Raw genomic sequence first — 21181 nt, 5'->3', positions numbered from 1 at the left:
CGGTTCTTTCTCACACTGAAAAGGAATGGAGTATCAGCTGTCTGGAGAGAGAGACAGAACAAGCATATATTTCATGAGAGAGACACGGAGCAGACTGCCAGAGTCTGCAGCAGTGTGTGAGAGACGGGGTAAGAGGGAGGGGGGGGGTTAGGCTTGCCATATAGGAAGTAACTATTTGTTTATGTCTTACCACAAAGCTCTATGGAAACACACAACCACCCTTTGCCTTTCTAGACAGAGAAATTGCTCTCTTAGAATAGAGCATCATTTGTGTTTTCACCCAGAGAGCTAGATATACCCAGTCAAAGTCAAAGTCTGATTTATTAGCATTTAAACTGCCTTTTCATGGATCCCAGGGGTTTTATCCAGATACAATCAGTATGCGATTAACTATATTGTGTTTTTACTAGGCCAACTAAACAATTCATTACCAGAGCTGAACACTTATCACAACATGGGGTCTGCAGGCTCAACACCCTGATTGGCTGGCTGATGTTTTGGAAAGTACAGCTTTTTTTAAAACAAAATTAAATCTGACCTTCTTGGCTTTTAGCGGGCAAGTGAAATCACTGCTCATTAAAGTTGAGAGTCACACCACCGTTCTGCTCCAATAGCATTCTGGCAGCGCCTGCGGACTGGAGGTGTCGGAAGGGGGAGCGTCCACAGCCCTGGACCCTGCCGCAGCGCGGGGGCGTGCGTGTGCGTTTCTATGAAGTCACGGTGTGATGACGAGGCGGCGCGGGGGCCTCCGCCTCCCCTCCATGCTGAATATACCTGGTCACAGCAGCACCCCACGGGCCAAAGCAAGGGTTTCTGGGTGCCCGGGATTAGCCGGTGAGTGGAAACAGCTGAGGCCTGTGTAGCGTCAGCACTAGCTCATCAGAGCGCTAGAGCCCCCCTCTAATAATCCCACCCTCCTTTATCCTGGCTGCGGGGGTCAGCCCGCCACAAAGGGACAGACACACAAGTGTCAAAAGGAGCAGGGAGCAGACGAGCTGTGTGTGGGAGGGGGACAAAGGGACAGTAAAGTGCTGGGTCAAAGCTGTATGGGACGCTGAGTCATCACTGACAGAAACCAGGATGTGAAATGATTTCCTCGCAGGTGCCTGACAGACCTGCATCACATGCACCAACTGGCATCAAGACAGCTTCTTCGCCCCCAGGCCATTAGACTATTGAACTCCTGAGTTGTGTGCACAGTTATATATGCCATCTGCCAACAGTGCATAAATGTTCCATATGTCCATATTGTGTCGGGTTTTATGTACAATATATGTCATCTATTTACATATAGTGTATTAATATACCATATACCATCTATTATGTCCATATTACATCAATATGTCCATAATGTACAGTTATATAATGTCATAGTGAATTACTGTAATTATGTTGATATGTCCATAGTGTTCACATTGCGTGTCTACACGTCTGAGTGTATGTATCTAAATTGTCTGTTGATATGTTGTTTGATATACTGTTTTTTAAATGTTTTATTATTACTTTCTACTCAATATACTGTACACTGTAACTGTGTGTTGAAGGTTAACACACCTAAGAATTTCTCTCACTGGGACACTAGAGTAGTACAGTGATGTGACAACAAAGTGACGACATACTGTACATTTACAGACAGATGGGAACACTGACAAATCTTGCTTCATTTGTTCTTGCACAACATTGCAATAGAACAGATGGAATGATTTGTGAAGCTGGACGTGTCACAATGTCAAAACGCTGCCATGTTCACCTTCCCAGAGTTCCCCAGGCTTTGACAGTAGTTAGAGTAGCCCAGCTAGTTCCAGTACACAACATTGCAGCAAGGTTTTCCACTTCAGCTTAGCTATGGGGGAGAACAGCATTCTCTTCTGAAGAAGAATCAATCATTACAAAACAAGGTTGATGCAATGCAATGGATTCCTACAAATGATATTGATCCGTTTTTTAACTCACAGAGTTAAAAAATACTCACTTAAATAGGCTGTGACATCTGTCCCAATAAAGGCTGTGAGGTTGTAAAATAAATGTGACAGCAAAATGAGTGGTTAATGTATTATGTGTTAATGTATGTATGTATTATCATGATAACATTGATCTTGTTCTCTGTGCAAAAAAAAATATTTTGTATAATATAATGAGCATTATGACAAGGAGACTTGTTATGCAACCTGATGGTACAGTTTTACATAAACCTAATTGAGAAAAAAATCTCTATCAGTATAGAATCTGATGACAGAACGCTGGTGGATATATTCAGTAATCACACAGACCTGTCATGTTTTGGGTTAGCACAGTGCCACTCTGTCTGTCCTCATTCATACATGATTCACCATGAATCAATAGATCATGTGTTGTTGTGTGTTCTCCTGCCTTTCTGCGAGCCTGCAGCCTGCCTGGGTGTCAGCGCTGGTTCCTCAGTCTATACCTGACCAATCTTTGCATACGTGTGCTGAAAGGCCCCCCTTATCAGTGGTCATAACCTCTGTAGCCCCCCTGTAGGTCAGAGGCTACTGTAAATCCAGTCTGAGTCTCGGGCGTTTGTGTGTTCAGCACCTCCGTCTGTTCAGTACCCCCAGCCCCTCCATGACCTCTCACCCAATAACATCAACAGTGGACCGCTCTCCACATCACCCCTGGGTCCAGAATCTACTATCAATTATGTCAAATACTTTTATGTGCTTCAGTGCTTGATTAATCTTGTCTGGCACAATGGAGCTAATTGGCCTGTCCAAATAAAATAAATCCCACACTCTTGGCAGACTCAAATGCTTAAAGTATTTTGAGACAATGGATAAGAGTGAGTCTACACACACATTTATAAACATAGGAGATTAAATAGAAATAGTCCTGCAGATTTAGGGTTTATTCAGTGAGATTCTATTACATGGAGCAAATTTATGTTGGGATTCTAAACAAGCATAAGACACAAAACTTGACAAAACCAGACTCATATCATGTAAGATGATGTAACCAGCATGCATCTGGTAGATTTTACAATGTCTATATATTTTGACAAATGAAAAATGTGGTGCCCACAAAAAGGCTACTATACTGTTACTTGGAAGTCCACAGATTTACAAGCACAAAACATCTGATTGCAGGGCGAGTTGTAGGTTCTAGAAACAACCAGTAGGGGCGCTGCTGCCTTAATTATGGCAGTTTTGTAGTGGTAGCTCGTTCCATTCAAAGGAGTAACACCATGGATACAATAACCATCCCAATGATGGTGATTTTAGATGACCCTGGAAAGATTTTGTCTTACTGTCTTAAGAGTCTAAATTGAGAATATGTCTTACTGTTCAATCTAGGCTAAACTGAGAATATGTATGGACTTATTCAGTAAATCACCCAGTCTCAAATGATACACACAACAGTGGATTTCAATTTAGAACAAAAGTTTATTCAACTCAAAGGAAGAACTAGGCAAATGGTTAAATCATTCAGGACATGTATACATACAATATCAATATCATAACCAAGAAACTAAAGAGACAAAAGAAAAAATGAACATACTACAAATGGTGAATGAAACAAATTCAAATGAGTAATATTGCACTTTGTTTCTAACATATTTCACATCCCCAGTCCCATTTTTCTAGTTCCTAACTCGATCCAGTCAGGAGTTTCAGCTTCAACACTGGACTACACTGCGGCCCAAGCAATGGACCATGGAATTGACAAACCTGAAACAAATTCTTAAGCTTATTCATTTTAGCTTGATACACATTCCCTAAGGTAGAATCAAAACAAAAGAAAAGCTAGCAGGAGAAGATGATAGAGTTATATCTGAGAATAGCAGTCTAGTCATGTTATCTCACTGTGAGTCTGAGTGGAGAGAGGGAGCTGATCAACAGCTCTGCCCGTCACCTGGAAGGTCAGCCCAACTCAACTGAATGGAGTTATATCTGACTGGAAAACAAATAATCAATGCCCAAGTACATAAACTAGCCCAGTCGTTACTAATCATCATGTCAAAAGGCTTGTCCAGGGATCATTTTTCTAACATGCGCTTTAAAATAAAATTTCTTCCCTTTTTGCCCCTTTGAAAAACATGACAGGACTCATAATGTTCAGACAGACAGGTAAAAGAGAGGGGGAAAGGAGGAAGATAGTGAATTCTATAGACACGCGATAATTACATATCATAATTAGGTGTGTGTAAAGGCCACTAAGATAAGATCACGTCCATCTGCGGTTTGTTGGTTACTGTCAGAAGCTGTTTTCTTATAGCTGCTAGCTGGATCTTGAAAGAGCACGCACACAAACGCACAAAAACACACTCCTACATACAAAGAAGTGTCAGCGACTTACAACTGTAAACTTGTAAAACACATTACTACAGTAGCTTAAATTATGCATTCATGTCCAACACAACACTGCTCAACTGCATTTTCTCACCGGTAAATTATGTGGTTACCAAACTTTTTCCAGACCTTCACCCTGAATGCTAGACATTTTTTCTTTTATTTTCTTATCAAAAAAGTGCTTCACGTTTATCGCTATGCTAAATCTCCACTCTCGCCGGTCTAACTGTTGAAAGAGTTTGAAAACCAATGTATTACTCATGTCAACCTACTAGCACTACTTGTTCTGGCCAGTTTGAGTGGAGATCCGGCAACGTCAAAGTCTTCCCAGCATGCCGTCTGGCTGGGTTGAGATTGCTAGGCTACTGCTTCTGTCAGAGGCAGCTTAAATCATTTCCTCTTTTACTTTTTGCTCAAGCATTTTGGCTTCACTGGTCTGGAAAACAGTTTGTGAATGAGTTTGGCAAGTGCGGCGGGACAAAAAGGGAATGTTTGTGTTAAAAAGCTGCCTCGGTTTGTTATGTCTCCCTCTAGATCTGATGGTAGACTTTTCTGTTAAAAGGAAATCATTTCACTATTTCAAACAGTGCCATTTCAAACTTTTTTGGCAAGTGAGATCACCAGAGACAGTGCTTCTCTTTAGGCAGCATGTAAGCCTGCGCTGCTCTGAGCTGGGAGTAGAGGGGCTGCACACATTCAGCTGGAGGAGACATCCTATGTCCTACCCTTTCTGTCAGAGCCACACACACACACTCACACACACACACACACACACACACACACACACACACACACACACACACACACACACACACACACACACACACACACACACACACACACACACACACACACACACACACACACACACACACACACACACACGCACACACTTTCCATTATTCTTCACCTCATGCACATCTTCAGAGACAAGTGTTTGTCTCCAGCCCATCTACTCCAGAACAAGAGCAGCATAAACTCAAAGCAAACAATGATTGGCTGAAAGGCATTCTATGTTTGGAACTAAATCAAAAGACAGACGTAACAAAATGAAACAAAGGAAGAAGAAGCCACATGTGGATCCAAGCTAAAGAGGCAACATCGTAAAGAGATTCTGGGTGGAGAGTTGAGAGGGCCTTGCTGCAGTGTTTAAGTCCAAACTACGTTTCATACGGAAAAAGAAACATCTTAATAGCTTAAACAAGGTCAGTGCATCGTTTTTTGTCCTTTTTCAGTCTTTCTATTCTCGCTTCTCTCGATTATGTTCTCTGCGTTGTTCAAAGTTGTGCGGATAAGGAGTCTAGGAGTTAAGCCCGCAGTCTCTTTCAGTCCAGCGTTATACAAGGCTGAAACCAAAACAAATAGTGATTCTTCTTTCTCTCTCAAATGGAGCTACACAACTCAAGCAAAGAATAACGTGCAAAACAGAGAGGAAAATGAGGCAGGAGGAGGCTAGTCTTTGCTCCATTGTTGACTGCTGCTGAGCGCGTGCAGACAGGCGGTGGTTATATCGTCGTTTTCTCTCTCTTCTTCCTCCTCTGTTCATTTTTTTTCCTGCTCAGCTCTGGACATGAGAGTCCTGCTCTGCTTGAGAGCCATGTGCCATTATGTGCAGTGGTTACAGAAGAAGCGGGAGTTGAAGAGCTATAGGCAGACGGAGCCCTGGTGGTGCTTCATCTTCGTCATCGTCACTCCCACCAGGGCCGGCTCCGCTACATAGGGCTCTCACAGGGCGGGGTGCACTCGTTCGTCCGTGCCCCCCCCCCCCCCCCCCACGAGTCGGGGAGACAGGAAGTAATAGTCTGTAGCGACTTCCTGTTCCCTCGCTGAGGGTAGGGGGAGGAGCTTCGTCCACCTCGCCGTGGTGTTTGTCCGTGTCTGTTATTGTTTTGTTTTTGTTTGTTTGTTTGTTTTCTCTCTACGTCAACAGCGGAGTGCAAACGCTGTCGCCGGGGAAAATAAACAAAAGCTGAGAGGTGACTGTCGCGGGGTCGTCGCCCGACGTCTCCGGGCGGAGCCAGGGGGCGTCCCTCAGCGTGACGGGCAGGTGTCAGGCCTGCGCTCCTCTGTCCGGCTGGCGTGATCAGGGTTGGGATCGATCTGGGGGGAGGGAGGAGAGACAACCATTAATCACTGAGGAAGAGCAGTATAATTGATTTTATTCATTTGATCAGATTCCAGTGTATTCACCTCTTGCATTAAGCATGTGTGTGTGTGTGTGTGTGTGTGTGTGTGTGTGTGTGTGTGGTGTTACTACCTACCTCGGAGTAGAGAGGAGGGGGCTGGAAGCGGAACTCCTGGATGTAGGCAAAGAGGGGTCCTTCAAACTGGTCCCTGGCTGAGGGGACCTCCAGGCTCTGTCTCTGCTCCTCAGTCACGATCTCTGCATAGCTGGGCGGAGCTGAGAGGACAACCAAACAAACAGCTTTAGCACCAAGACTCTCTCTGTGAAGAAGTTCAAATCAAATGAATTGATATGATTCTCAATGAGAGTGTCTGCTAGTGATTCTAGTAGAGCAGTGGAGATTATCTGTGTGTGCGCGTGTGTGTGTGTGTGTGTGCGCGTGTGTGTTTGTTTGTGTGTGTGTGTGTGTGTGTGCGCTTGTGTGCTTTTGTGTGTGTGTGTGTGTGTGTGTGCATGCGTGTGTGTGTCTACCTTCGGGCCTGTCAGGCAGAGCCATGCCCAGCCAGCTCATGGTCATGCTGCACTGGGAGCTGACGCTGGAGGTCCGGCTGCCGAACGGGTGCAGGGGGATGGTGCCGATGACCAGGGGCAGGTTGAGGGACAGGTTCATGGCCCCGGGGATGTCCACGTACACCTGCACAAGGCGAGACAGGCCAGGTTAGGTCGGGTTAGGTCAGCGTGGCTGGGGTCGGCAAGCCTACCCCTCCTCAGCTAACAAGGACGTAGGGCCACAGAACGCCCCCCTCCTCCATGTTCTAGAACACACGGTGTCTACATGATTCTGCAGTTCTGTAATATGTGGGTCAGTTTTAGGAGGCGATGTGAGCGGGAGGGCTGGTCAGTTCACAGGGTAAAGAGGCCATTGGTACGTTCCAGGCAAGTGTGTAGCCTCAGATATTCTAGGCTGATCCTCTTAACGGTGCATGAACACCTGGTACTGTCCCAGAGCCTTTGTATCAAGCCGCCTGAGTCACACAAGGCTATCTAGGAACACGAGAGCCCCAGATATACCAACCCCTCCCTACGCCTGACTGCTGCTTACTAGTAGACTGTAGACCGAGAAGGAAAAGTCAATGTAGTCACATATTAGTCTCTCTGTGGTCTAAAATGAAATGGCGGCTACCGATGTCTCAACACGTCTAGCCCGTTTGGAAACGTGCGCAGTGCCCCGTGGAAACACAACGGTAAAAATATAAATGAGGAAGAGAGAGAAAAGAAAAAGGGAAATGGAACGGGTGGCGGGAAAGAGACAGAACGGGGAAGGAAGAGTCTGACGCCACAGAGGGAAACTCACCATGAGGGAATATTCGACTCTGATGACACTGCAGTCCAGGATGGAGGGGGAGACGGGGGGGATCTTCAGCATCTTGCCGTTCCACGTCTCCGTCTTGCCCGAGGACAGCGACTCGCCGCGGAGGTTGGCCACCAGCTGTTTGACCTCCTTCATTTTCCCTTTGGCGTAGAAGGTCTGGGTTTGGTAGATGGCCGCCTTTGGCACCACCATGCGGGAGGAGCAGTTCTCGATCTCGGCGAAGATCTGGATTGATTCTCCTGCAGAGACAACAGGGGAGGGTTAGGTATTCGCCAGCCGTAGGAATGACTTTTTTGGGATCTCAGACATATTTGAACTGTCAGTGAGAAAGTGATCAGAATAGGTGATGAACTACTTGTCAGTTCAGTTGACAGAGCGGGAATGCGTCTCACCTGGTGTGTATCCCTTCCTTTCAATTTTGGCACTTAGGGAGATTGGACCTGAGGTGCAGAACCAGCAGCACAGCGTCTTGTCTTTCGTGCCTGCCTGTGGTGACTGGAAAGACAAGAGAAAGACCGTAAGGAAATCGTGTTTAAGGTTTCACCTCGTTGTGACAATCAGCTCTTATGACAGGCAAAATGGTTTGTGCTTCCTGAAGCTTTGGCTTTCCGACAGAAACTGTTGTGACATAGAACGCCCTGGGCGTCGCAACAAAACAAAAAAACATGAACAACTCGTTTCTTGCTTTTCCTTTCTGGAGGCTATCAATTCATCAAAGTCCACCTTCTTCATAAAACGTTGCTGTCACACACCATCAATGCACAGTATGACATCACCTCAGTTTCACTTCTCTTTTTGGAACCACTGTGCCAGATTGAACCAGCAGGAACTAGATCTGATTACTAAAAATTAGTAAGAGGCCTTGAGTCATAGGGCAATTCTTTGACATCCCTTCCGTCCCATTTGGTAAAAACTCACCAAGAAAGCCAGGAATTCTAAGCTCTTTTTAGGCAGCAAACCTAACCACTGGAAAGACATTGGGCAGCCAAGTGCCTCTGGTCTAAGAACAAGTATTACACCAAAATAACCCCTCAGATGTTTGGCTATTATTGAGAGCTCACCAGCAGTAAGGGAGTGTTGATGTCGATGTGTTCGAAGACGGTGAATTCCTTCTTAGTCTTCATGGGCAGAAGCCATGGCCTGTGGAGCTCCGCCTTCACCCAGTAGCGCACGCTGCCATGCTTCCCTTCAAAAGAGGTAGCCAAAGGTCTGATGGAGGGAGAAAAATAATCATCAAATGGGTCACTTGGAGGGAACATATAGCGCCACAATCTTCAGTTGAAGGCAGACACAAGGATAGAAACATTATGATTGAATCTCTCTTTGGGTTAGTCCAGGAAAAGTAGGCCTAAATAATACTCACGTCTGTGGAAGCTCAAGGCTGAATGCATATTCGTGCCTTCCTGAATGGATAGTGGTGAGTCCTTCTTCTGAGTTGTCATCGTCTGGAACACAAGAAGGACAATATTCCAAATACATGTACACTACTGGGACACACTATTTCTATGCTGTTATCTGCAAAACACAACCCAGAGAAAAAGAGAACAAAGGATCTTCCTGTCATAGGCTACCTGGAGTACAGCAGACACGGAAACAAATCAGCTTACATTATTTTATCAGAGTTTATCAGTAAAAACAAACTGTCTGAATGCAAAATGTATTCTGATGAAACATGAAAAACAATTATTAATTTGCATCACTATATTTAACAAAACAACAACATTCTAGCACTGAATCCCGATATACCATCTTAAAGGAGATGTAATAATTATTAAAGTCTTGCAATTGTAGTGCAATTGGTCACATTTATAAGCGTAGCAGAAAATATAGGTCATGGCTACCATCAAATAGGCTATATATCTTTATAATTTTCTCAATTGTTCAGGTGTTCATGTGTAATGGAGGTAGCCTAGTCTATGGAGAATATAAGCGTTGCATAAACGCATTATATTACAAATATGTGGATAGTTTCTCTACTCCATGCGCTATTTGAAAGACTACGGTGGAGCGAGTGGTCCGTTTGTGCCAGCTCAGCACCCCCTCCTAGCCTCAGCAGCAGAGCTGTGGTAAACAAGTCCCGAGCTGTCAGTCAAGAGCAGACTGGAGCAGGAGAAGACCGGCCTAAACCGGCCGAGCAGCTCCCCAGCCCAGCCCAGCCTGCTCATTAGCATTCACTGTGCTGCATCCACCCAGCCTGCTGCTCTCAGGCCCCGCCCACAGTGTCTCAACCCAGCCTGCTGCTCTCAGGCCCCGCCCCATCCACCCAGCCTGCTGCTCTCAGGCCCCGCCCGCTGCTCTCAGGCCCCGCCCACTGCATCTGACGCGGGTAATGCAGCATGGACCACAGACAATTTACCCATTCATTGATACACGTGAGAAGATTGTGACAGACAGAAAGAAAGAAGGAAGGAAAAGACACAGCCAAGAAGAAAAAGAGGACAGACAAAGGCGCAATTAAACCATTCGTACCTTTATTAAACACAATCTCTCTTTACATGTCTTTCTTAATTTCATAGAAGAAACATTTGAGGGCCAGTACAAAGAGACATCTATTCATATTCAACCATACCAAATCCAATAACAGCATGCATGGGGTAAATATTTCTTACATATTGATTTATAAACCATCATGTATCAAAACAACAGCCTATACTAACTATGCAGCACATAAAGACCATAAACATGCAATATGATGCGAAGTAAGCTATCAGTCAACAAAGCTGCAGGTCCTACAGACTAACAAAAATATAAAATTCAATATCCAGCTATTTTTCTCCCTCTCTCGGGTTGCCCTTTCTATCCAGTGAAGGGCCTTAGCAACAGGCTAACACATCCAGGTCAGAGTGAGGTGTGTACACGTTAACTGAACCCGGCTACGCACATCTGCAAATATAAGGCAGAAAATGCCTTGACATGAAGGAACCATGCATCAGTAATAACGATTAAATTACACAGTCAATCTCTAACAGTCTCCTCTACCACTGCTGTTCATCCGAAACAGACTGGACAACATCGGTGCTCAGAATCAGAATTAGTTTTATTGCCATTGTAGAGACTAATTTGCAAAACACGTAATATTTTCACACTGCGCCTACTTTGTAACCTTCACTGATGTTGCAGGTCGGATACAAAGTTACAATACTTTTTCTGTCACTTTCTGCAAAAGCATGAGGTCATTGGCACACACACGAGCACCTCAGCCAATCAGCGAAGAGAAAGACCAGTCCCTTCACCCCCTCACATCCAGTTTCTGAACAGGATTGAACCGCTTTGAACAATGGGTGGAAACTTGGAGAACGCTTCTAATACACCTTACACGACTGCTTGATATAAATGTAGATTTGAGAATGCCTTTAATCGTTTTGATGTGAATAGATGTGCCTGAAAATATTTGGCCTTTGGCTTTTATTATAGGCTAATTCATACAATTTCATTGCGAGCCGAGGTAGCTATTCTGTCATCCATTCTGCACCCCTGAAAGAGCAACTTGATCATCTTAGTGAATATGGTCATATTTTTTTTCCAGGGAGAATTTTTTGGTCGTACAACAGCACACTGAATCAGTGTAAAACTAAGTACAAAAGACTGTTCTTGTAATGGGTGCAGAAAGTCATTGGTTACACACTGACAAGACTCAGCATCCTCTGGTCCATCTCTATACAAAGAGCATCCTGACTTGATATCAAAGTGACCTATTAATTTCTACATTAGTACATCTTCTTACCTCTTTCGTGTCCAATAAGGATGTCTCTGTGATTTAGATATTCCACTTCTTCTGTGTAATTCTGCGTGTAGGCAGTGTTGGATCCAGCATTTCTTGATTCAGTCCAACGAACTTTTGCAAATCCTTTTGCGTGGATTTTCAGAGATTTCACCCGGATTTCTCCAGTGACTTCGATGATAACTCTCCCTGAGACGGAGTCCCCGCTTGAGAAAACGGGGACATTGCTGTCATTGAGACAGTCGTAGCTTACAGTGAAGCTCCTTACCTTTCCTAGCACCATGGTGGAAAGTGATACAGCGACCTAGAAATAAAAGTCTATGAAAATAATCTCATAAGAAAAAAGAAAAATGCAGAATTGAGACACTGATCAGTATCTCTGCCCTGCAAAAGCAGTGGGCACGACGATCAGTGCTTTCTCTGCAAACAGTTCATTGAGATGTGAAGGCTAAATAACAGCAGGAGATGCTGTTATCGTTCGCCCGTCTGCGCGATGGTCTCTGGTCAAAGACACGCAACTCCGCTGCTCTGCTCACTTTAAGAGAGGATTTTGAGAAAAACAACCTACTGAGCATGCGCGGGCCTCCGCTGCCCCCTCCTTCCGCCTGCTGCTCTGCTGGAACAAGGGAAGGGAGAAGAAACCCGTGGCACTCAGCCAGACCACAACTTTGGTTTAACAGCTGATAGTCTAAGCGTGCAACTCAAATATTGCTCGTTTATTTAGCCTTTGCATTAAGTGTAATACAAAATAATGTTTGGAAAGTATGTTTGGAAGATTGGCCTACACGTGTGCGGGTCTATATAGGCTACAATTTCTGCTCCCTCCACAATGCATTTCAAATGCATAGCCTCCATATGTATTCCATTGTAAACATCATAACATAGCCTACTTATGTTAAATATAGACTACACACACCGTACAATTTTCAAGTGCATGGAACAAAAGCCAGCACACAATGTACAACAGGCAGTCATTGTGCAGCTGTGCAGGCTGATTATAGGCCTAGATTACTCAAGAGAACAGCATGTTTAACATTCCCTCAATTTCATCTCACCATATATAGGCCTATTCTGTTCCACTTCAAAACATGGACGGGCCTTGTAAACATAAAGGTGCGTCACAGAGTGTGAAAAACACATAGTTCATAAATGCTGATTTCTAGACGCTCAACCTGCACGACTTCTCTTTTTGGAATCGAGACGCCACCTTGTGGCCGACCTGAGTCATAGCTTTAATTGCGATCACCTGTTGAGCAAACCTCTCTACAGGTCTAGTGGGCTTCTGCTGCATTCACACGTGCTTCTCGGATGGTCCAATCTCTCGAGTTGTGAAGTCGTCCTTCCGTCTGCGGTGTGTTCATTAGATTTTAAGTCGTAATATGGGAACGACATGACATAAGAAATAAGACATGAAATAAGATACATTGACTCTAAACTGATCTGAGCTGTGTCGCCCGAAAATATGGATATTTTGCCTGCTTCCTTATCTCAGTCATAGATGGGATACAGTGTTGCCTGGCCTGCTTCGTTATCAGACAATAGATAGGATAGATGTAGGAAGTGGAGTGGGGTGACTTCTTCTCGTCTTGTGATAAGAAGGTAAGTGTCTCCCTCTGCTGTTTATAGTGAACAATTACACCCGAAATTGGACAGAAATCTCAAAGAAAGTTGTCTCTTATTTTGAAAAGAGCAACCCGGAATTCGCACTGTGACCATTCCCCTGGAACAAGGAAGATGATGAAGTGGACGGTTATAACCGAACTGGATGGGACACTGTCTCCTGTTCACCAGCACCAAGTTTGAAATGGATTAATCAATCAATTCAACAATGTATCTATTATGTTTAGCTTTTGTTTTTCTATCTCAAAGTAAAGAATGTCTTTGCCAAAACCGAACCAGACCCAACATTGTAATGGTGATGTCTGATGCGTTTGTAAGTAGACCCAACTTAACTAAGCAACTGTACCTACAGTATCAGTTTAAATGTCAGCATGTAGGATTGCCACCGTTTACTACTTTAAGATCACAAGAAATGATAACGCACAAATTCACCTCTTGCCCGGTCAGCAGATTGAGATGAAGTTGAGGTGCCGAAACGGTTGAGGTGCTAAAACAGTAATTTTCCCTGTGAAGGATGGGCGGCTGACCTTCGACCCGGGGAGCAGAGTGGTGCAGTTGCCATACATGAACTACATGAGGGAGATGGGAGCGACCTTCCTCAGTGCCTACACCAACTCTCCAGTCTGCTGTCCCTCCCGATCAGGTATGGTCACTCCTCTACCATCACCACTGATGGGTTGAGCCATGCAGTCTGTTGAATGTTTATTTATTCCCAGCTATGTGGAGTGGCCGTTTTGTCCACTTGACTCAGTCATGGAACAACTATAAGTGCCTGGATCCCAACGCGACCACATGGATGGACCTTCTACAGCAGAGCGGCTATCACACAGAGAGGATGGGGAAGCTGGACTACACGTCAGGAAGTCACTCTGTCAGGTGGGCTCTTTAATTGGCTTGTGGACTCCCTTCCAAGTAGAAGATTCATTTCTTTATTTAGTGTGTGTGTGTGTGTGTGTGTGTGTGTGTGTGTGTGTGTGTGTGTGTGTGTGATATTTACCCCCCAGCAATCGAGTGGAGGCGTGGACGCGGGACGTCCGGTTCCTTCTGCGTCAGGAAGGCAGGCCTGTGACAGACCTGGTTGGAGATGCGTCTACCGACAGGGTCATGGTGAAGGACTGGAGGGTGGTAGACAAGGCCACCCAGTGGATCAACCGCACTGCCGCCTCTCTCTCCCAGCCCTTCGTCCTCTACCTGGGCCTCAACCTGCCCCACCCCTACAGAACCGAGTCTCTGGGCCCCACCGCCGGCGGGTCCACCTTCCGCACCTCCCCGTATTGGCTCAAAAAGGCAATCACTCTGGATTCACGTTTGGATACACTCAGCAGATGGTCGGGTCGGGTTCCACTGCATAAGTAACAAGTCTGTTTCTACTGCTGTCCTTCCTTCCACATGCAGGTGATGTATGAACTCATCTCAATTCCAAAATGGCTGCCCTTGTCCTCCATGCATCCTGTGGACTACTACTCCACATACACTAAGAACTGCTCCGGTAACTTCACCCAGGAGGAGGTCCGAAACATAAGGGCCTTCTACTATGCAATGTGTGCGGAAACAGACGCCATGCTAGGTTTGTTTACGTAATGCTTTTATTTTTCGACACATTGCCAGTTGCCAAAATACAGAGCTATTTAAGTTAGGACTTGTAGTAAGTTTGTCTTCCTCCTCACGACTACACTAGTAACTAGTAACTAACCATCACATACTCCAGACCAGACACCGACTCCTATATCTGGTCCCGTTGTCGTCCAGGTCAGGTGATCTCAGCGCTGCGGGACTCTGGGCTGCTGGACAGCACAGTGCTGATGTTCACCGCTGACCACGGGGACATGGCCATGGAGCACCGGCAGTTCTACAAGATGTCCATGTTTGAGGGCAGCTCCCACGTCCCTCTGCAGCTGATGGGCCCGGGGGTGAAGTCTGGCCTGCAGCTCAGCCTGCCCGTGTCCCTGGTGGACCTCTACCCCACCTTGTTAGGTCAGGACTGGAGCACTGGTAGACGTGGACTGCTGGTCTTCTGGTGAAACATGCAGCTGGCGATTCTTATCAGAATATTATTTCATTCACAAAAGACAGGTCAATATACAGAATCCATGCCACGTTTGTTTCCTCAGAGATAGCTGGCATTCCTGTACCAGGCGGTCTCAGTGGGCACTCCCTCCTTCCCCTTGTGACCCGGCGTGGTGCCCGGCCGGGGCGGAGCCACCCAGGCTGGGTACTGAGTGAATACCACGGCTGTAACGCCAACGCCTCCACCTACATGCTGAGGCTGGGCCGGTGGAAGTACATTGCCTATGCTGACGGCCTGAGTGTCCCTCCACAGCTCTTTGGTGAGTCTCTCACATTTAAACATCTATACTCCATGCTGGTGAAGTAAGAGAGGGACAGTGTCGGATGTGTGGATCTTATTAGAACCAGTGTTCCTTTATTAATTAGTAAATTAGTAACCGCTGTTCCCTACACTGTGTTTTATGTGCGTCCTGTATTGTGTGCTATATGACCGTACGATGTTTGAACACTTCCGTTGTCCCCACCAGACCTAACCCTGGACAAGGAGGAACTTAAAAATGTGGCGTCCAGGTTCCCGGATATGTGGCGTCACCTGGACAAGCGTCTGCTCAGCATAGTGGACTACCCACAGGTCTCCCAGTCCGTCCATCTCTACAACAAGCTACAGTTTTCTGCCTGGCGCAAGAGTCTAGGGGACAATTATACCCAGGTGATCGCTAACCTGAGGTGGCATGTGGACTGGCAGAAGGATCCTATAAACAACGAGAAAGCCATTGATGAGTGGCTCATGACCTCATAAACACTAGCTCATAAACATAAACATGAGCTCATAAACACTGGGATTTCGAATGACTGCTAGAGTACTGTATGAGTGCCTAAATTGTCCCTTCTTGCTTTTATAATGTTTCTGTCGTTAACAGGGTTTGTCATACCATCAAGATAGTCATATGATATAACTGGAAACTGACACTGAAGAAGGTCTCAGTGTGGGTCACATGAATCATATGCTGTTTATTAAAGTGACCGAGGGCAATGTTATTTTTCAGCTTATGATCCAAATAATGATAAACACTGTTTCTCAACAAGTCTTCTGTATATCCACATATAGCATATCATATCCATATATAGTGTACATAATCTATCCAGACCTTTTATCTATCCCATCCCAGCTTAATTGTATTCTTAAAGAAAGGGTACTCATTGTGTTTTGTGTTAATTGATAAAATTGTAATTTTTGTAAATTGTAAATTTGTAACTTGTAAATTTGTAATTTGTAATTTAGTATTAAAGTTTATCTGAAGCATAATCTTGGAGCCGGCAGCAATGTACATCGTACATTACATGTGACGAATAAAAGGAATATTGAATCTACAGTGCATCTGGAAAGTATTAATATCCCTTCACTTTTTTCACATTTGATGTTACATCATTATTCCAAAATGGATTTAAAAAAAATATTTTTTTAATTCTACATGCAATATCCTATTATGACAAAGTAAAATAGTTTTTTTTTAGAGATTTTTGCAAATTTATTAAAAATAAAAAAACTGTAAATTCTGTGGTAAATTCAATTGATTGGACAGGATTTTGAAAGGCACACACCTGTCTGTATAAGGTCCCACTATTGACAGTGCATGTCAGAGCACAAACCAAGCTATGAAGTCAAATTAATTGTCTGTAGACCTCCGAGACAGGATTGTATTGAGGCACAGATCTGGGGAAGGGAACAAAAAAATCCTGCAGCATTGAAGGTCCCAACAAACACAGCGGTCTCCATCATTCGTAAATGGAAGAAATGTGAGAAATGTGAACCACCAGGACTCCTCCTAGAGCTGGCCGGGGGAGAAGGGCCTTGGTCAGGGAGGTGACCAAGAACCCGATGGTCAATGACAGAGATCCAGCCTTCCTCTGTGGAGAACCTTCCAGAAGGACAACCATCTCTGAAGCACTCCACCAATCAGGCCTTTATGGTAGAGTGGCCAGACGGAAGCCTCGCCTCATTTTTCTTTTTATTTCTCTGGTCTGATTAAGTTCCCTGACTGACTTCCAACAGGAGGGACAGGCAACTTTACAAACAACCAAAGACAGTGAGTAGCATTGCCACTTTGTATACATGTAGGGTTGTAAAAAAAAAAAAAACAGCACACCACTAGTACACTGTTGGCAAACAAAGACAATAGCACTGCAACTCTACAACTGACACACAAATGAGCCCCAGGAGGAAACCAACCCAACCAGAAACTTTTCCTCAACTCACTGGGGAACAGGCTATATTCTACTAACCATCGTTCAAGGCAAAAGAAAGGAAAGGTGAACATGAAGTGTGAACTAAAATGTAAACTAAACCTCAAAAACACACAGCTACACCTTTGATACATGCATACAACTTTATTGGAGGCTCCATGGACCATGTGTGACTTTTTACATTTGCATAATAAACATCTCTAGAAAGGAGGTCTAATACCCTTGGCATGACCCTTTCATTCATGATGGAAAATGGGAAAAGTGAGGATCTTGAGCATCATCCTGTACATTATCCTCAGCAGCGGCCTCTGTGAAAGAAATCTTACATCTTAGTTGTCTAGCAATTTGTAAAGATAATTTGCTTCAGTAGATGAGTTTACAGAAAGATATGGAGTAGTAAGAGAGCGAAGGAGAGATAAAGAGTGAGAGAGGGATAGAAATAAATAGAATGAGAGAGGGATAGAAATAAATAGAATGAGAGAGGGATAGAAATAAATAGAATTAAAGCTGCTTCGCAGCGATGAGGCGGGGCCAGGCAATTTCCGACAAGTTTAGGAGCAATAAGCGAGCGAATAGGAGGACAACAAGAAAGTTGACATTCCAATGTTAATTTTGTACATTCATATCGTATCGTAAAACATTTGTAAAACATTTTGATGCATTGTAAGCTCGATTTTGATAATTCAACAATCTGGTCAATGAGTTTGGGAATTACAGTCTGAACATCCAGTGGAGCAAGTTGTGTGGTGTTAATTGATTGAAAAATGTGGGATGAGATATGTTTATTAATTTTTACAGGTTTTGTTTGCTTTTCTTCATAATTGAACATTAACTTCAGCAGCTGTGTACTCAGTCAGTTGCCAATCAATCGATTTAGTCATTGTAATCCTCGGCGGGGGCTGGGTAGGGTTGCCAACAGCGATGTCTCCGGAGCTTGCGTTGGATTGTGGGTAATGTAGTTTTCTCTGTATGTAGTGTTGGTTTCAGAGGACAGAATTAAACATATTTTTAAAAATTCAATTTTTTAGATAAAATTCTGAAATAAATCACACTACATCTTGGATATGTGGCCAATGTTGTCACTTTTTATGAGCATGATCAGACATTGATTTGGCGAGAATGAATAGGAACTGTATACAGAACTGTTTACAGTAAAACCTTTTGATGTGCTGTGGGCTCAATTTTTCATATTTCAATAATCTGTGAGGATCGTTTGGTACGGACCGTCTGAAGATACAGTATATCAATTTTGGTGTCAATTGAACAAAAAATGTGGGAGGAAATTGGTTTGATAGGTTTTACAGTTTATGAAAAAATCAGAGTGATGGACTTCAAAATTCCTGCAAGGTCAGAGTGTATGAAAGTTTTTACTCACTTGGGACTACATTCATGTGGTGGTTTTACAGTGATGGCACCTATGGCTGATTTGTTATGATTTTTTAAAGTTTGAAACTTTAGACTGTTGCTGTAGCGCCACCTTCAGCTTTATTGACCTACAATGCAGCTTGAGGACTTTAAGTCTAGTACTGGAGCTACGTGCAAATTTTGGTGATTTTTTGTCCACAGGAAGTTAGACTTCAGTGGAAGATGGAGAATAATAATAATAAGTAAAACATTTTGATGCATTGTAAGATCAATTTTGATAATTCAATAATCTGGTCAATGAGTTTGTGAATGACAGTTTGAAGATCCAGTGTAGCAACTATAGTGTTAATTGATTGAAAAATGTGGGTTACAGGTTTTGTTAGCTTTTTTTTCATAATTGAACATTAACTTCAGCAGGTGTGTACTCAGTCAGTTGCCAATCAATCGATTTAGTCATTGTAATCCTCGGCGGGGGTGGGGTAGGGTTGCCAACAGCGGTCTCAGATTCGTGGAGCTTGCGTTGGATTGTGGGTAACGTAGTTTTCTCTGTGTGAAGTGTTGGTTTCAGAGGACAGAATTAAACATATTTTAAAAAATTCAATTTTTGAGATAAAATTCTGAAAAAAATCATACTACATCTTGGATATGTGGCCAATGTTGTCACTTTTTATGAGGATGATCAGACATTGATTTGGCGAGAATTATTAGGAACTGTATACAGAACTGTTAACAGAAAAACTTTTTGAAGTGCTGTGGGCTCTATTTTTCATATTTCAAAAATCTGTGAGGATCGTTTGGTAAGGACAGTCTGAAGATACAGTAGATCAATTTGGTGTCAATTGAACAAAAAATGTGGGAGGAGATAGGTTTGATAGGTTTTACAGTTTATGAAGAAATCAGAGTGATGGACTTCAAAATTCCTGCAAGGTCAAAGCATATGAAAGTTTTGTCTCACTTGGGACTACATTCACGTGGTGGTTTTACAGTAATAGCACCTATGGCTGATTTGTTATGATTTTTTTTAAAGTTTTAAACTTTAGACTGTTGCTGTAGCACCACCTTCAGGTTTATTGACCTACAATGCAGGTTGAGGACTTTGGGTATAGTACTGGAGCTTTGTGCAAATTTTGGTGATTTTTTGTCCACGGGAAGTTAGACTTCAGTGGAAGATGGAGAATAATAATAATAATAATATAGGCAAATACAATAGGGTTCCGGCAGCTACGCTGCCTGGCCCCTAATGAGAGAGGGATAGAAATAAATAGAACGAGAGAGGGATATAAATAAATAGAATGAGAGAGGGATATAAATAAATAGAATGAGAGAGGGATAGAAATAAATAGAATGAGAGAGGGATAGAAATAAATAGAATAAGAGGGATAGAAATAAATAGTTTAAAGGTTTCACACACACACACACACAAACACACACACACACACACACACACACACACACACACACACACATTTGAATACTTTATTTTATTCTACAAATTATATTACACCAGCTGGGAATCATAAGGCTAGACAATTCAAGAGCACCTAAGGATACATCGATCTTATATACATGGCTCAGGCTTCCAAATATGAGTATGCAGAGTTTATGTCACAGTTTGGACAACTCGACTCCACCCATACAGATGTGGTCTCTCCAACACCAATCCCCTACACAGAAAACCAAGACAAGTAGAGTAAAATAGGCTTTTTTCACACAATTCCATATTACAGTCCCCTCCCAGTCCTCCAAACTAAGGCTGCCCAGCAGCTGCACCCCAGTAGTCCTCCCCCCCACTTCCAGGTGTGTTCTGATGGTTCAACCCCCAGAGAGGCTGCGAGCTGATAGGGGCACGGAAAACGGAGACGTCGAGAATATGCAGATCTTTCTGAGAAGAAATCACCACGATGTTTTTGCCAAAGCGAAACGTTTTCTATGGTCGCAGCACTGCAAATCAACGAATCGAGTCCTGGTGGGGAATACTTAGAAAACAAAGTGTACATTCTGGATGAATCTTTTAAAAACCCTTCAAGATAATGGTCATTTCTCAGGAGATTTCCTGGACAAAAGTCTCATCCAGTTCTGCTTCCTCAACCTTGTGCAGGTAAGATTGTGTAGTGCTTTTCAAAACAATAGGCCTACATCTATTCAACAAAGGTCTCAAACTATACAAAAATTATAATCAGATTAGTTGGGATGGACAGTAGCTAGAGCATTGGTTTGATAGTAGCATAGTTGGGATGTAGCTAGCACATTGGTTTGATAGTAGCATAGTTGGGATGGACAGTAGCTAGCACATTGGTTTGATAGTAGCATAGTTGGGATGTACAGTAGCTAGCACATTGGTTTGATAGTAGCATAGTTGGGATGGACAGTAGCTAGCACATTGGTTTGATAGTAGCATAGTTGGGATGTAGCTAGCACGTTGG

The 21181-nt window shown here is 43.7% G+C and overlaps 2 protein-coding genes across 2 annotated transcripts; one reads left to right on the top strand and one right to left on the bottom strand.

The window, feature by feature from the left end:
- Positions 1-3384: 3384 nt before the first annotated feature.
- On the bottom strand, positions 3385-12019 carry arrdc3a (arrestin domain containing 3a). The gene is made up of 8 exons (XM_084457284.1): positions 11526-12019; positions 9165-9246; positions 8863-9010; positions 8194-8296; positions 7784-8040; positions 6961-7123; positions 6566-6705; positions 3385-6404 (listed from the first exon to the last, which is right to left on the bottom strand). The coding sequence occupies exons 1-8, from the start codon at positions 11803-11805 to the stop codon at positions 6336-6338; spliced, it is 1242 nt and encodes a 413-aa protein (XP_084313410.1). The 5' UTR covers positions 11806-12019; the 3' UTR covers positions 3385-6335.
- A 1256-nt stretch (positions 12020-13275) lies between these two features.
- arsk (arylsulfatase family, member K) lies at positions 13276-16295 on the top strand. Its single transcript, XM_084457126.1, has 8 exons — positions 13276-13455; positions 13656-13785; positions 13859-14018; positions 14147-14429; positions 14538-14709; positions 14892-15116; positions 15254-15469; positions 15677-16295. The coding sequence occupies exons 1-8, from the start codon at positions 13351-13353 to the stop codon at positions 15946-15948; spliced, it is 1563 nt and encodes a 520-aa protein (XP_084313252.1). The 5' UTR covers positions 13276-13350; the 3' UTR covers positions 15949-16295.
- The last annotated feature ends 4886 nt before the right edge of the window (positions 16296-21181 follow it).

The sequence above is a fragment of the Borostomias antarcticus genome (assembly GCF_949987555.1).
Source record: "Borostomias antarcticus genome assembly, chromosome: 23".
NCBI lineage: Eukaryota > Metazoa > Chordata > Actinopteri > Stomiiformes > Stomiidae > Borostomias > Borostomias antarcticus.
The sequence above is the reverse complement of the archived record's forward strand: the minus strand, read 5'-3'. Positions and strand labels throughout refer to the sequence as shown.